This window comes from Labrus bergylta, chromosome 15 (genome assembly GCF_963930695.1).
Source record: "Labrus bergylta chromosome 15, fLabBer1.1, whole genome shotgun sequence".
NCBI classification, from domain to species: domain Eukaryota; kingdom Metazoa; phylum Chordata; class Actinopteri; order Labriformes; family Labridae; genus Labrus; species Labrus bergylta.
Window position 1 is genome coordinate 2,546,707 of NC_089209.1, and position 17,713 is coordinate 2,564,419.

General features: G+C 41.7%; 1 protein-coding gene across 1 annotated transcript in view; it reads left to right on the forward strand.

The window, feature by feature from the left end:
* The window catches only part of cfap61 (cilia and flagella associated protein 61), a 48,286-nt gene that overhangs the window by 895 nt on the left and 29,678 nt on the right, over positions 1-17,713 (forward strand). Inside the window, 13 exon segments of the mRNA XM_065964059.1 lie at positions 1,764-1,914; positions 2,064-2,140; positions 2,744-2,811; positions 2,888-3,008; positions 3,247-3,376; positions 4,375-4,569; positions 5,283-5,374; positions 7,287-7,326; positions 8,662-8,798; positions 8,936-9,062; positions 10,075-10,152; positions 10,764-10,970; positions 13,343-13,471. Of these exon segments, the coding sequence (XP_065820131.1) occupies positions 1,764-1,914; positions 2,064-2,140; positions 2,744-2,811; positions 2,888-3,008; positions 3,247-3,376; positions 4,375-4,569; positions 5,283-5,374; positions 7,287-7,326; positions 8,662-8,798; positions 8,936-9,062; positions 10,075-10,152; positions 10,764-10,970; positions 13,343-13,471 (1,552 nt within the window).

Here is a 17,713-nt window from a genome sequence, read left to right on the forward strand (position 1 = left end):
TTTTCAAGTTTTACCTGCCTCACTGCCCTAACATTATGTCAGCTGGTGTACTGCCATTGTCGGTCTTTTGTTTATAATTTCGAACCATTTTAGCAGGCTTCCCTTCTGTCCTTCATATTCTTCCTTCTGCTTGCATATACATACAAAAAAATAATTTCATCAATAAATATTTTTTTAATTAAAGGCTTATTAAGCACCCTCCTGTATATTCTTACCATTTTGTGGCCACATCATTTATAACAATTGAATTACTACTAATAATACTTTGTGAAGCAGTATATCACCACACTCATTGTTGTTTAGCAAAAATGAACTTTAACAGCTAGAAAAGTTGGCTTCTGCAGTTCTGCAGTTGGAAAATGTTGTAATATATGTATACTGGGTATTGGTCACATGTGACAACTTGCCCCAGAGTGACATGTGTGCTATTGATAGCTATGCCACAAGCTAGCTTTAGCGCAGGACTTTGGTTCAGGTATCAAAATAAACATTTTCTCTCCTCTATTCTGTGTAAAATATACCCAATTGAGCATACTTACTATTCAAATGTTTATGACATAAAATGTACAATTAAGTTTTTTTACTTTTATGTTGGAAAAAGATCAAAATTGTTCTCAACTCAAATTACAGTGACTAATGCTGTGTGAGTAACAGAATGACTTCAGAACTAGTGATGTGCAGTTCGTGAACGATTCGTTCAAAACGAACGAATCATCTGGGTGAACGAACTGAACTGAATCACTTACTGAAAAGAGTCGTTCATTTCTCAACTTCAGTTGCTCTCTCCTCTCTCCGGTCTCGTGTCTCTCTCCAGACTGTAAGAGTCTCTCAAAGCCCGCCCTCCCTCTCCTCTCATGTCAGTGATACGTACTGACTGAACCAACAGGACGGAGTCGGTCAGGAGCTCTGTGTCTCTAAAGCCCGTCTCTACTTCTCCCTCTCATGTCTCCAAAATTGAGGAAGTAGAAAATATATTATTTAACATTTAGGTGTCGCGAAAATGTTTGTGCTTTTTATATCTGCTGTCAGTTTACAAACGACTTTTATATCCAACTCAATTTAACTCAGCTGACTGTTTTAACATCTACTAACAATCATGTTTCAGTCAGTACTGTGTGTGTGTGTGTGTGTGTGTGTGTGTGTGTGTGTGACTGAGGCTGGTGACTCGCAGTCTCGCTCGTTCATGTTCAGTGAAGGAACTGAACGAGAGCTCCGCCTCCTCTCTCTCCCTCTCAGACAGTCAGTCAGTGATTTGTGTTCTGAACGTACTGAACAGAACGGTCGGGGAAAATAAATGTGATTGTTTTAGCAGCTTTCAGTTTGCAAACTGTAACTTTATCCAACTAAATTCTCAGCTCATTAGTTTATTATTCACCACCGGCTGTTCTCAGTACGATCGCGAGCAGAACTAAACGTTCGGCCGTGTTTCAGTTTATTAAATTCTGATTCACAGACAGAGCTGCAGAGAAGTACTGAACGATTCAGTGAACGAATCATTTGAACGAATCACTTCACTGAACTGATTCTACTGATTCAGTACACTGAAAAGAACTGCTTTTCACATCACTGTTCAGAACTGTGAGTTGCACATTCAACGGTTATAATCATAGACAGCGCCCTCTGGTGGTAGAGCTATAACCAGTGTGACAATATGCCCCGCTCTCTCCTAGCCTCGAAGCTGTAACACATTGTGTGCATGAATAATGCATAGAAGTTAAATAATTTCATCTTAACACGATTTTCTGGTTCCTGTTTCCGTCCAGAGAGAAAGCAAATCTGGCCGTGACTCTGGCCAATGAAAAGGAGGAGATCCTGGCCCACGCTTCCTTCTTCGACCACCCTGTTGGAGACTTGGTGGATCAGACTCTCTGGGAACCTTTCCTGCAGAAACACTTCAGGGCTGAAAAATGCACAGTGCGTTTATTTTATTACAGCACGTACGGGAAAGTGAAAAAGTGAAGTTTCTTTCAGGAAGAAATCATTTTTCTGCTTGATAATCGTTTCTGATTCAGTGCTTCACATCAACAACACTTATGTTAATTTGAAATGTCTTCCTTTTTTAGCCTTGGAACACTCTCTTCCTCCACCTTTTTGTGTCACAGCCGGATTTCTCTGCAGCAAGCTTAAAGGAAATAATGAGGTTTGGAAATAAGACCTTTTGTTATTTCTGATGTTTCAGCTGTGTTGGCATGCCATGAGAAATGAGGAATAAAATAGGATAAGTTGCTACCTCAAATACTTAAAAATGATAGCACAAAGTGATAATTAAGTGTTAGCCTTACCTGATCTACCCTCTAGTTTAAGTTTGGTCACCTCTGGCTCCAAAGAACGAATGGCAACGGTTTAAATACCAAACTCATACAGGCGTCTACAAACCAGTGGGTGGCATCTTTAGATTCAAGATTCAAGACCAACTTTATTGTCTCACAAAGTGATACATTTGTCTCGGGCTCTTGACCCGATCTGCAGCCATAAAAAAGACAAAAAAATGAAGTATATAAATAACTTCAGGTTCTTAAAATACCACTGCAAACACACAAAGAGAAATTATATTCCAGTGCTTATATGTCCTATTTGCCACTATTTCAAAGTTTTATAGAAACAGGGATGGTTTAATTATTAAGTCATTAGGCACTTTCCATGTCTGAAATACAGTCTATGGTTAAGGCCAAACACAGAATGTTCTTACATGAAGATGAATGCAACGTTTTTAATTCCCTTCTTATTCTGTTTCTCTTTGCAGGGCCGTCTTTAATGCGGTTGCAGAGCTTGATTACATCTGCCTGGTCAGCCCTCATGTTGGTGTTTTAGGTAAAATTATCAATAGTTGATCAATAATTCATGAACTTCTCTGCAGAAACTGAATTTGTGATTGCTGTTTGTTCAGAGGCGGCGCTGGAGGACACGTTTGAGCCGCTGCAGCGCCTGACTGACCCGGGCCCCGAGTGCTTAGCCTTAATCTGCCACAGACAAGAGCACAGTCCCAGGCTTCAGATCCGCACAGCCAGGTAGTTTCTGATGAGTCCTTCACACTCACACATCTCATCTGCATCCAAAACAATGAAACTCACACACACTTTGTCCATATGTGAATCAGGGTGATCAGTGATCAGGGTGTGGTTTCAGCTTTTGTTGGACGTCATGAAGAGAGTCTAGAGAACGCACAGAATCCTGTATGCTTGCTACCTGGTGAAAATAAAAATCCTTTAACCCTTTAACGAAGCACTTCCTCTTTGTACATCACAGGGTGGAAGATCATGATGACATCGTGCCGTTGTTTGCAGAACAGACAAAGCAGCTGTCTGCAGAGCGTCCATACTGCCTGGCAGACCTCATTGAGGCACAGAATGAGAAAAATCACACCGTTGTTTGTGAGGTTTGTTCAGACTTTAAACCATTATTCTCCCTTAAACACAGAAATACTAAATTTTCTTGATCTTTACTGTTTCATATTATCATGAATGGTCAGATATTTTGTGACCGATGTGATTTGAATTCAATTCCACCCCTACAGTACAAACATAACCCTAAAAGAAGCTAGATGAAAATGCTTTGACTAATCGTCAGACCCCCTGCTGGGGTCCGTTCCCCTCGGGATCTGAGAGATGACAGACCTTCTCTCTTCCTTGCCAGTCGGGCCGACATGTGTTCATGGCAGCATATGGCAGATACGAGCTGATACTCGGCCAACACATGCTCTCACTGAACATATTGTGTCCAGACATCTGAAGCATCTTGGGCTTTTTTGTCTGAATGCGTTCAGCACTCGGAGAACAAACAGTCAAACATCGCCCTGGAGGGTTGAGCTTCTCCCTCTGCCGAATTCAGGAAACCTTTGTCAAGCTCCAGAATTTGTCATTTCATTAATTTTAAGAATCAACCATTGCATACCTCGCTTTAAAGATTTTTAACTTCTTCCCAGTCAATGGATTTCTTTGATCCCAAGGTGCAAAAACAGCTTTCTTCCTGCCTCGAGCACTGAACTGAACAAGCTGTAGAGATATTTAAACATACATATTTATGTATTTCTTTAAAGAGGACATATTATCCCCCTCCTCCACCTTTTCAAACAGTCCCCTGTGGTCTAAATGAAACATCTGTGCTGTGCTTTGGTCAAAATATAACATGAATCAAGCACCAGAGGAGGTTTGTGACCCTGTATAAACCAGCTCTCTCAGAACGCTCCGTTTTGGTGTGTGTGTCTCTTTTGTGTGTTGTATTTTATTTGCATCCTTTATCGATATAACCTAAAGAAATTAAAATTAAAATACTAAAACCTTCAGGGAAGTTGCTGAGCTATGGACAGATAGCTTAGAAATAAAAGAGGAAACCTGAGAATGACTCTGTAGTGATGACTGTGTGTTTTCTCCACAGAGTGGCAGAGTCACCATCGGCTTCATCAGCCTCACTTCGGATGTGGATGTGAAGTGTTTGAACCTCAACTTTGATTTAAGAGAGTTTAGTGGTTTGTATAAAAAACAGCAGACAGAAGATGATGGACCCGACGCTCAGGCTGACGTAGAAGGTGAAGAGAAAACAACAGAGATCCAAACATCTGATCCACAGCAGGTGAGTCCTTCAGATTTGTTTTACTCATTTGACCTGTTTGGATCATACAGATAAAGAAATAATAAAGCTTAGTCAAAGGAAGAAAGAGTTTCTCCCTGCTACAGTCAATCAATGTAGACAATAAAATCATGATTATGATGTGAACATCAGATCTGATGTGTGTAAAGTTTCCACCAAGCGGAAAGGTTCAGTTTCCACTGTAAAAAGTCAGGAAGAGTACCAAGAAAAACTGATCTGTACCGTCCTACTTTTTTGCTATCTTTCTGTTGATGTGCCAAGCGTACCGATCCGACTCTAAAGACTGGAGGTAGACACACTGCAGTCCGTTGATTGGTCAAAAGAATAATCACTTCCTGTGTGACAACGGTCATAAAGGACAAACAAAAAACGCACCATGTTTGAATATCCTGCAGATTTTGAGAGGGTCATTTTAAGGTTTTGTTTTGGCCTTGGAGATGCAGACCTTCCTAGGAATCACTGATCTTTGTTTACTGTGTCACGTTCTTCTTCTTTGTTGAATTTATTGGCCGTTTGCACTTTGTCCTTGCTGCTGTGATTTAGTGATGTGTAAGGGTACGGTTGGCTTTGGAAAACGCAAGCAAGATCAGAGTTTACTATTCCAAACTGGACTGAACCAAGCCAGACCGCTTGGTGGAAACAGGGCTTATATAAGTCTTATACTTCTAACTGTGTCATGTTCACTTTCCTCTCAGCAGGAGGAGACACAGTCGACTGGACGTGTCTCAGAGAAATCCAACGCTTTCTGTATTCATTGCTTTGCCATCGACAAGAAGTATGAAATGAGGTGAGCTCAGCGTTAATGAGGGTATTAATATGCAAGCTAGCTAAATTAAATGACAAAGCTGCTAAACCACTCAGAGCATTGAGACAAACGATGTGTTAATTTTTAGTAGTAATCATTTATTTCGGTCACAAGACAAAACAAAAACATTTTGACCTAAAAGGTATAGGCTGAAGATTTATCTTATTACACCTACCCTCGTTACAAATCTTATCATTTAAGACACTAGTTTAGTTACAAAAAACAAAAACATATCAGAACAAACTTTGTTCCAAGAATTTATTTCAAAACAAAACAATTCATTAGAGTACAGGGTCTTCTAATCTTCGATCTCAGGATCTTTTCTTACTGTCTGTTCCAAAAGTCTGAACTGAACTGGGGAAAAAGGCGTTTAAGTTTGCTGCTCCCTTTACTTGGAACGAATTACAAAAAGAGCTGAAACTTAATGAACTTCTCCCGTTGGATGCTTTTAAGAGGACGTTAAATGACCTGGAGGCAGACACATCTGGCTGTAGATTTTCTTCCTGATGTGTTTGTGGATGATTTTTGACAAACATTTTGCTGTTCGGATTTGTAATTTGTGTCTTTTAATGTCTACTGATGTATTTTGTATTTGAAAGATTGGCTGCTTGATGTGAAACTCTGTTAATGTTTTGCTGCCTGTCTTGGCCAGGACACTCTTGAAAAAGAGATTTTTAATCGTAGTTTCTTTCCTGTTTAAATAAAGGTTAAAAAAATAATAATAACAAATTCACCCTGCAGCCCTCAGAAAGTGAATAATAAGGAAGTTTGGGAGAAATAAAAGTGCACACACAAAACAAAAAGGGGATTCTTTTTATGACAATAGAATAGATGTTTATTCCCATTTGCACAGGTACAGGACAGTACAGGTACTTTGGAATTTTGTGCGTTTCTCCCTGAGTCAAAGTTAAAATGATATATAAAATAGAATAGCATTATGAGAAAAAAAAGTACAAATAAAATAAATAAATGAATAAGTTGTAGTAGCAGCTAAGTAAATTAAACTGAAGCTATACACTGTATTAAAGCAAAGATATAATACAAAAATAAATAACAAAGGGGAACACTGAAATGAAAATATAAATATGTTTTCTTGTCTCTTTTTTTTAATTTTATTTTTAGAAACAAAACTATCACTTGCTGTATCGATCCAGTCCTGTGTTGTTCAGGAAGTGTCCCATGAAAAGTGTTTTCTTTACAAGCAGAACTCAAAATAACTAACGTGTAAAGCAAACACTTTTTGAATCAAAGCTTGCAAAGAAAGGTCCAGTTGAGACAGTTTATCTACTGAGCGGGAGTCCTGGTCAGGATGGGACTGAAGAAATGATTAAAGGAGTAAAGAGGTTTGATATGAAGCGACCAAAAAAAGTTTTTGGATCATCACAAAAAAATGTCAACACGCCTGAAAACATCAAAAAGACAAAAAGACACGAGGCATGCCAAGTGAAATCCACAGTAATGCAACATGTCGGACACGTTAGTGACGCTGTATTTAAAGAATGATAGACGGTCTAAAAGTCACCATTAGTCCCCACACATATTTCAGAGTTGGCTCTTGCAGCAGTGGATGGCAGCGGTCCAGAGCTCCGTCAGTCATATGCCGTGTTAGAGAGAGAGTGACTGTTAGCTGGCTCCTGCTGAGCTCCTCTCTCCGCCCGCCTTGCCTCCCAGCTGTTGCTGAGTATGAAGTGGAGTGGCGTCCTGCGGAGAGTGAGCATGTTATTAATGAGAGGCGCGCTTAAAGTGACAGCGTGACGGAGCTGAAGGCGACAAGTCGAGATGGAAGAAGAGGGGCAGATTGGTCGGCCAGTTGTTGATCTGGCACTCCGCTTTCATTCACTATTTGGCACCGACGCATTTTTTCACTTACACTGCCCCCTTTTATCTCTTCCAGATCAGCGGACTGTATTCCATATATATTCAACCTCTTCCCTGTGAGTATCATCTGTGCATGCTACACTCAAGACAAGCAGCTGATGTTTAGAAACCAGAACAAACCTCTTTATTTAGCTGCTGCACTATCGACGTATCTGAGACAGACATAAAAAAGAGACTCCTGAACACTTGGTAGGATAATATTTACTGAAGGTGTGTCAGGTTCTTTAACATATTGATATATCAAATTAGACATCACATGGACCCCAGGTGAAAGATTCTAAAGCTGAATATTTAGAATTCTTCTCAAAAATATATATTTTTTCCTCTTATATGCGGCAAAATCTATTTCTGGTGAAGTGTGCATGTCAGTATTTCTTGTACTGGTGTCTCCTCTGGGGCCCGTTTCCGAAAGAAGGTCCAACAAACCCTCAGTCTAACTCTGAGCTCTGAGGTGATTAACCCTTAGGTGGGAAACTCTGAGTTTCTGGTTCCAGATCAGCTGATTTGAGTTTGTTAAATCAACTCTGAGAATGTTCATTGGACATTAATGGAGCCCTGATACTACGATTCACCATGGCAACAGGTGAACAAAAAACAGTTCCCGTACTTTAACCCTGTCAAAATATAGCCTACATCTTCATGAAAGAATGAGGAAGTGAAACGGCGTTTCTGGCTCTGAAAGAGGGAGGAGACCGAGAGAAACTCGGGGTTCACTGAAGAAAACCTGCTCCCCACCAGGTTAGGTTCACAGACTCAGAGGTAAAGTTACCTGTCCCTCTGAAACAACCTGGAGTTACCCCTCTTTCTCGGGTTTGAGTGACCTCCTCTTCTGAAACGGATAGCCCAGACTTTCCCTCATTTCAGGGTTAACTGAAACTAAACCTGCTTTCTGAAACGGAACCCTGGAGTCCTCAGTAAACATTTTTTAAATAAGTTTAATCAATCTCCTAATCCTCAATCTCTACCTTCAAGTCTTCCTCACTACAGCCTGATGTTCATTTAGTAAATCAGAGTCAAATCGGAGGATTTAGGACAGCCTTAGGACCCTCCACCAACTCCTTCATGAAAAATCACAACCCAAATTTCTGATATATTTCAACAAATCAGATTTTTTTTAATGGAAAGAATCGTAGTTTGGACCTCAGAGGGTAAAAAACTGAACAAAGAAACAGAACAAAACAAGCATGTTTAAAAAGTGCCTCGAAGACTTTTTGTCACAATTGGTTCACCACCCACTGAAAAATTTGATAACATTGATAACTCACTACCCCTAGCAACCAGTCAATCAGGATATGAGGCGCGGTAATCGACCTCTCATCACATTTGGTCACTTCACTATGCTTATGTCTTCTTTGCATATAAAGTCTCTGGTCTCCCTTCTTGTCCACCAGGACCTGGACTTCTGCATCATCACCGTACCCACACTGTCCCCTGAGTTCCCGTTGCTGCAGAGCTTCCACAGAGTGACCCGCCTTCCCACCAGCTCGCTGCAAAATGAACTCTACATCTTCCACCGCGACGAGCTCGGGTGGGTCACGGGTTCATTTAGCCTCCTTCTTAAAGGGAACACCATGTCTGTCTGATCTCTGTCTCCGTCTTAGTATCCCCTCTCACTTAAACAAGTCACAGCTTTGATGACAGTCTAGTTTGTGCTGGTTCCTGCAGGAGTGTTGAGGTGAGGCAGGCCGTGGCTGCAGACCGAGCGGCTGTCTGTGACCTGGTGGAAGGTCTGAGACTGAGTGAGACGCTGCTGCAGGATCTGGACTTCTTCTACGAGACCCGCCGGGATCCGGTCAGTAGGCTACACACAGCGTTACCAACACACCTTGTTTGAGTGAATGTTTGTGTTTCGTTCAGAGAGCAGTTATGAGTCTGATACAAACCATATAACGCACACCCTGTTAGCGACATAATCATGAGCAGAGCAGAGCCACGAGCTGATTCCCCAACTTCAGGGCTTTTTTTTTTCCTGACAGCATCTGAAATCACCATGGCAACATCAGGGATGGCTGTTTAATTCATTCCACCTCCGATCTTAAAAGAAACGTTGGCAGGAAATATCTGCAGACCTCCAGCTGACAGAGAATCTTTATTATGATTTAGCTGGTAGCTAGCTTGTGTTTATCGGTGATGCTGAGTGTGTGTGTGAGAGAGGGAGCGTTTTTGAGCCGTGCATATCGTTCAGGAAACTGAATTTAATATATATTCGACCGACGTCAACCTGTTAGTGGGAGTTTTCCAGTGGTAACCGTGAATGCTCCATTCTAATTTTACTGGTTCATTGTGAGCATGTTAAACATGAGCTTTGGTCATATATGAGTCATACAGTGAGAGCGCACATTTCACCACGTGGTTATACAATCCTAAAGTGTGGGCCAGGTTTAAGTTTGCTAAATATTATATTCCATAATCAATTCTGAAAAAATGCACAATATTTGGAAATTATTTTAATCTGCATAAAAGTCAAGGTTAGAAATCCTAACTGATTTCAAAATAAAATGTTGATTGTTTTGGGCGATGGAGTGTGACTGGAGCTGCTGACGGTGATTGTCTTGGAATAAGGAGGAATATCTCACATACGCCAGAGAGCAGATTGAGCAGCCTCTCCTCCTCTGACTGACGCCCCAGCTGTCACTGCTGCAGCTCCAACTCTGATAATTACTTCTCCAAACAGGATGCATCCACTTCATGTGTGTTCATGGCACTGGACTGTTAGCAGACACCGCATCAAGCCCGTATTTAATTCAACACACACACACACACGTAAATGTACATTTCATGTGTTCTGTTCTTGTGTTTGTCAGAGCGGGGCGGCGCTGCAGGCCTTTGTGGCCCAGGTGAACGGTCAGGTGGTGGGGATTCTGATCATCAGAGATGAACAGGTAGGTTACAGGGAATCATGACCCTGAACGTCTCACCTGCTTCTGTCCCCCGTCATGACAAAGTACTCGACTACACTGAAAACTTCTTACTTTAAAAAAAGTCTCACTGCAGAGTCCAAATACTATCATGAATAATGAAATCCAATGATGCATAAGGAAATGTCAAGTCTTAGTTTGATCAGTGCTGTAGGGTCATATTGCACCTTCTCCAAAATGAATCCTTCAAAAGTCTTAATTAGAATTTTTTTTTTTTTAATAACTGTCTTTAAAAATCTTGGCAACGAGGCAATTCAAAGTCTTTCACACAAGACATCAAAAGCATCAAGACGAAAGGAAACAGAAACATTCAATCGGACTCGGCCCCAGAAAACTTCCTGGCTTTGTTTCCCTGAAATCCAGCCTGGCATAAAATTATCTTTTAAACTTTATCTTGACTACAAAAAAATGTTATAGTAAGAAGTTTATCTCAATAAAGAAGTGCTTGATCTGTTTCTTTCTTTGTAGTTTTAATAAAATTATAATGTACAAAAAACTGAAATACAATCGTCTTCTTACCAATGTATTCCTGTACCTTCCTTTTCATCTGATTCCTCTTCTCCTGTCTCCGTCAGGACATCGAGTACATTCGAGCCCGCTACAACATCGAGAGCTTCATCTACTTCAGCCACCACCGCTACGAGGAGCACGCTCAGATCCTCCATTTTGTCCTCAAACCCTCCTTCCAGCGTTTCTCCAAACACTTGTTTAAGGAGGTCCTCCGGCTGGCTCACAGATCCTGCCTGTACCTCCGGATCTACCCCTCCGACCAAAGCCAGGAGGTGGGTGCACAAGACTTGAAACTAGAGTACATAAAGTCACAAGGAAAATATTTACTGACGTATAATATCAAGTGAGCAGTAGAGTTGGTCATTTCTTTTGCTGAGGTATTTTTGGATGGTTGTTGAGGACTTAAAATGTGTTTCTTACTCTCTGCTTATTAAGCTAATACAAACAGTGAAAGCAGTCAAAGGCAGTACTCACCTCTTCTGGTTGTCTCAACATGTGGGTGGATTCAAAAGAGGGAGGTGTGTCTAAGCACCTGCTTAAGAGCTACAGGAGCGAACCATTAAGGAGAGGGGGGGGGGAGCACAGGCTCAACTAATGCTGATTCATGTCATTAAGTTAACTTCATGTGTCATCAAGTTAAGGATCATTATTTGTATCAATGTAAACGCTGATTCATCACATTATATCTGATGTGGTATTTGTTTTAATGTGAAGAAGGATCATTTTCATAATATTCTGGTCCCACCGAAGTGGTCTTTTCCATCCGATCACTTGCAGCAGGGAGGGTATAAAAGGCAGCTCGTTTTCTGTGGCTGTAAGTTTGAAACATAGAAAGATGGCCGCCCCAAAAGAGCGAGAGCGAGAGAGAGAGAATCAGAATGAGATCAAGGAGAAGACAGAAACATGAGGACGTTATAAAGAGGAGAAAAGGTGAAACCAACAGGGAAAGGATTTCAGATTAAAAGCACGAGTCATACTATTGTTGTAAGGATAAGATTAAGCTCTTAGCTGTTTTTGAAATTATTCTAAGCTGTGCTGCTGAAGCAGAAATAAAAGTCAGACAGAATTGAAATCGTTGTGGATGCTGCTACAAAGTTTTTGGAAGTGCAGGGCCTGCTGAGGGAGGCCTTTGGTCCCTCTCGGAGCCTTGGCTGAGGGAGGCCTTCGGTCCCTCTCGGAGCCTTGGCTGAGGGAGGCCTTTGGTCCCTCTCGGAGCCTGGGCTGAGGGAGGCCTTTGGTCCCTCTCGGAGCCTGGGCTGAGGGAGGCCTTCGGTCCCTCTCGGAGCCTGGGCTGAGGGAGGCCTTCGGTCCTTCTCGGAGCCTGGGCTGAGGGAGGCCTTCGGTCCCTCTCGGAGCCTTGGCTGAGGGAGCCTGGGCTGAGGGAGGCCTTCGGTCCCTCTCGGAGCCTGGGCTGAGGGAGGCCTTCGGTCCCTCTCGGAGCCTGGGCTGAGGGAGGCCTTCGGTCCCTCTCGGAGCCTGGGCTGAGGGAGGCCTTCGGTCCCTCTCGGAGCCTTGGCTGAGGGAGGCCTTCGGTCCCTCTGGGAGCCTGGGCTGAGGGAGGCCTTCGGTCCCTCTGGGAGCCTGGGCTGAGGGAGCCTGGGCTGAGGGAGGCCTTCAGTCCTTCTCGGAGCCTGGGCTGAGGGAGGCCTTCGGTCCCTCTGGGAGCCTAGCTCCAGCAACATTTGTAGTATGAAGATCAATTTTATCTGTTAATCAGAACGACACATTTAAGCTTGTGGGCCTTCATCATGGTCATAGTGCAGCTTGTAGGAAACCTCCTTAAGGGGGCCCCATCTGACAGCCCTCACTCTAGTTGCCCTACTCAGCGTTGCAAGTATTGCTGCTGTGACAAACAAAGTTTCATTATAAAAGTCACTGAAGCAAAATAAAGAGGTATTCTCCATCTGAGTGTAAAAAGAAAGAGGAAGAGGAGTAAGCGTCGGGACACTGGTTGGAGGGGCCCACAATTAATTTTGGCCTCGGGGCCCCAATGGACTCTAGACTCACTGCTGTATGTGTCTTCTCTCATAATGACAGAATGCCAGGCAGGTAATGCCATTATTATGTTTCTGATTTAACCTCTGCCTCTTCCTTAGAAAACTTCAAACCCAAGTCTGAGCATGAAAAGAAGAAAAGTTTACTCACAAAAAGGCAGTACTTCCTTCTCCAGTGAAATATTTGAATAATATAAAGCTATACAATCTGCAGATAAAACTGTTTTCTGCAGCTGTTTGTTCTGATCGTAAAAAGCTGCAGATCTAGCAGAGTGTTGGCCTCTGCAGACCTCCGTCCCCCCGGGGTCAGGGCAGCAGGTGGCGCCGGCGCTGCCAGCTCCACTTCTCCACTCTGTAACAAGATATTTCCTCAACATGTAAAGGCCTCCACTTCCTCTGCTAATTAACTTCCACAAAACAAGCACCAGATTGGAAGATGATGATGTGCAAATAGAATAATTGCAGAAGATAACCAGTTTGAGCAGTGGAAAAAAAAAGCACAGTGTGATGGTTTCCAGTGTAATGCTTGCATCATCTAACCTCATTATCACTCTGTTGCCTCCCGAGCCCTCACACTGTGTAACCTCTGAGGAGTTCTTTTTTCTTCCTCTGAGCTCACTGACTTCCTGCCCCTCTTCTTCTGCACCCAGAATTCTTGCGTCCACCATCTGGATTGGGTCCTCGACTGTGCTGTCCCGGTCCGGCCGCGACGCCAGATCATCTACCCGCTGGAGGAGCTTGGCATCAACGGCCCTTCCAGGCGGATCACGGAGAACCAGGTGGGCACGGCGGCAGCTGGCTGACAGGGAGCCAGCCTGCCAGGAAATGTAGATTAGATTAGCTGCTGAGTGAACGGCAGGGTGTCGATGTGACCACTAGGGGGTGCTGTTTTCAAAAGGAAAAGACAGAACCCCGCTTTACTTGAAGGTATGGAAGGGAAAGTCCTGCAGAGAAATGTATGATGGAATGAACGCTGAATATTTTCATAGACAGGAAGTAGCTTTGTGCTTCTGACCTCCATTTAAGTGTCACAATAAGAGAGACGGGAAACTCAAACATGGCAAACAAACAAATCTGTATCCCCAAATACAGCATTCACAAGTCGACATAGAATTGACACATCATAAGCACACTGTGGGGGGGTGGGGGGGGGGGGGGGGGGGTTCGGTTCTAGCTCAAGGGCACCACAGCAAATCTCAGGAAACCTCTCCAGCTACCAGACCAATTTTCTGATTTGGTCCCCACATGAACTTGAACTGGCGACCCTTCGGTTCCCACCCCAAGACCCTACAGACTCAGTTACTGCTGCAATTAAAAAATACTGAATTTTCTCACCTCCGATGAAAACGGCAATAAGAACATTTTATGTCAAAACATTAAATGATACGGACAAAACTGACAGGGAAGTCCTGAGAGGCAAGACGGGCAAATCGGGAAGTGAAAATAGCTCATTTATTTTGAGTGGATGTTTTTGTAGGTAATACCAATTTCTCTCTGCTCCTGTAACTTTTTGGGTTAGATCATAGATTGTATAAAACAAAAGCATAGTCTCAGAGACGTCACCCTTTGGTTTCTCATGCAGACCTTTGAAGCCCAATGATGGGAAATGTTGTCTCACACTAACATCACATCAAAACGCACTAACAGGTTAAGTGAAGCTTAAGCGTTCTTTTAGCCTTCTAGCATTCAACCACAACGAGCCCACCTGTCAGTCATCTCAGCGAGCCCCTAATTATGCAAATATATGTGTAACTCTTTGCCTCAGTATAATCAAAGCAGATAAGATACCCAACAGACCGGTGGTATTAATGAGTAGATTATGTCATCTTTGAACCAGGCTGTCAACGGGTTTAACTCTGCTGTCAAAACTGACTTTTTTTAAACCTTCATTTATTTAGTGGATAATTGGGGAGAGAGAGCGAGAGTGCATTGACATGTGGGAGAGGAGCCACAGGTTGGACTCAAACCCGGACTGCCCACTTAAAGGACTATAGCCTAAATGGAGCGTGATTTAACCTCCAGGCCTTCTGCACCCTAAAATGTTCATTTTTTTAAAGAGTTTTAATTTTGGCTTTTGCAGCCATCCTGGAGTGGATACTTGAGGAACTGCAGTTTTTTAGCACTTCTTTATTGGCTTCAGGTTTCAACACATGCTGTGGCTGCTGCTTGGATTAAATTAAGAAAATCTAATTATAGTTCTTCTACCTTGCCTCTTGGGTGTCTGTAGGTTTCTAATTGTTCAGTTCTGTCTGTGTTTTGTGTGCGTCAGCATTAATTCCTTTTGGAGGAATCGATCCGTTTGTGTTCGATGTTATCCCATATGGAAGGATGATCGTATCCCACTCCTCACTGTAAAGGCAGAGAAGCTACTCAGGAAAAAACCTTTTGACTTTAAGTTTGTTTTGAGTATACAGCGACCTTTAAGCTTTCAGCTCTGACTCTTTTAAAAGTGTTTAAAGTCGCTCTCATCAGGGCGAGCTCTCCATTTCAATCTAATCATTTGAAATAATTTCACTTTGAGAGTGCTGATTTGTTTTTGTTTTGATAACAACATAAGAAGACGGTAAAATAATGAAATCAGCAGGTGGATACTGCTGATCTAAATAATGCCGTGATTTATTTTAATATCTGTCACTTTAAATATTTCCCACATGTACAGCTGTGCTCTCTAACCCTACGGTATCACCGTGTGTACACTCACATGTTCATCTCCCTCCATCACCCCCCTTTCACCTCGCTCACACAGCAGCCATGATTTCCAGACTCCCGTGCAGATAAGAGCCTCGCCTTGGGGATGATTAATCAAATTTAAAGCACCTGTTCCCTCTCTGTCAATACGTACAGGATCATATGACACGGCGCAGCCGTCATTGTGTTGAGGGAAGAAGGTGAGGCGTCTCCAGCGTGATAAGAGCTGCTGCACCTGCTGCACTGCACAAGCAGCTTTGTTCACCTGAATGCCTCATCTGGTTAATTCCTGCAGTATTCAGACGGATGCATGAAGGCATTTAATGTGCCTTTAACACATACAGGATTTTTACATATAAAGTAATCCTCATTTTCAATGAGTGTCACGGCGCAGCGTCTGCATGACACACGGATTACAAATCATTGTTATTATAATGTGTTCTGAATATATTCTTTTGTGAGTGGATGACTTATATCAGAGATGATAACCGTTAAACATTTTCTTTCTCTGCTGAAGTTCAATCCAGATCTCTACTCTCTGCTCTGATAGCTAACTCAGAGCTTTTAGTTCTGACATTGGAGAGATAAAATGTGGACTAAATCTTAAATTGAGAACGACTCTTAACCCTGATGCATCACTATGGACATTTTTGTCCATTTGGTCAAATGTTTCCTCTTCATCTGGTCATCATTTTGTCTGTTAGTGCATATGGAACACATTTTTTGTAAGAAAGTCTCTCTCTTGACACATTTTAGAATGCACTTTTTTTTTTATATATATATCAATAGAACACTGAGAAACATGTTTACTACCCTCTTAAGTCACTAAGGACAAAAATGTCCACTTAGAAAAAACTGCTATAAAAATAGAACAGATTGATATTTTTTTCTACTTTTGTCTGTATACATCTCTTAAACAACTTCCAAACATTCAATCATTTTTAGGAATTTAACCCTTTAAATGCCAGAATCATGTAATCAAACTGGCATTTAAATGGTTAAATTCCTGATAATTACTCAATATTTGATGGTTTTGAGCAGGGCTGGAGTTGTTCAAGAGATTTATGCAAAAAAAAGTAGAACATTTTTTGAATCTGTTCTATTTTTATAGCAGTTTTTGTAAATTGGACATTTTCGCTCTCCAGTGTCCAAACAGGGAACTACATTTTAAATCTGATGCTAAACAAAAACTAACAATGCATCAAAGTCAATAGTTTGGATAATCTTTGACATATCCAAGACTGATTTAAAAAAAAAAAAAAAAAAATATCTGCAACATAACAACAGTGACATCATGTAATCAAACTGGCATTTAAAGGGTTAAATTCCTAAAAATGATTGAATGTTTAGTAGTTTTGAGCAGGGCTGAAGTTGTTTATGTTTTATGCAGAAAAAAGTACAAAAAAATATCAATCTGTTCTATTTTTATAGCATTTTTTGCAAGTGGACATTTTTGTCCTTAGTGGCTTAAGAGGGTAGTAAATTAAATTAATGCCTGAGAATGATTTGTTTTCAGTTTGCATTAAGGTAAATCTCAAAGCTTCAGCTTGTTGTTTTAGCACAAAGCAGAGCTGCAAACATGACCCGACATCCTGCAACATTTTAATGATTTACCCACATCTTTTTAAACTCTTAACTTGACTATTATATAATAAAACTGCAGAATATGTATGACCCAATAATGCAAGAATACATTTGAGATAAAATGGACTTTTTATAAAGTTATCCAACAACAAAAACAGAGGATCTGTATGCTGAAATAAATCTATAGATTTAGACCACATAATGTAGTAGTACTTGAAAGCATTTCTTCTCGGTCTTGTCTCGGTCTCAGACTGGATGGACTCTGTATTTTAAATCAAGACCACCACTGATCGGCTATTTTAACGTCAGCAGTGTGATGAGAAGGAAAACGCCTTTTTGTAAAAGAACAAAAAACTTCAATTCATGTGTAGCTTGATTTTCATCCCCCAGTTGCGGTTCAAGTGAGTGACACGCCCCCTGCACACAAGATGATGATTTGTATTGATGTTTATGTATGATATGTATAGGGAGGAGTATTATGGCCACAGGCAGGAATGACCTCCTGTGGTGTTCTGTGGTGCATCGTGGGGGGGATGAGTCTAACAAATAGCAGCCCTAAAGATGTTTTTTTTAATTAGCCACAACCAGGATGTTTCTCAAACTCTACCCACTTCTGCTTGTGTCTTGATCAACCCAAACAGGAAACATTTAGTTTGTTTAGTGAAACAGTTTAAACGGACTAAGACACCAAAAATACTTTGTTGGATTATTGAAAAGGTTTCTTCGGTTTACAATAACATGTCAATATT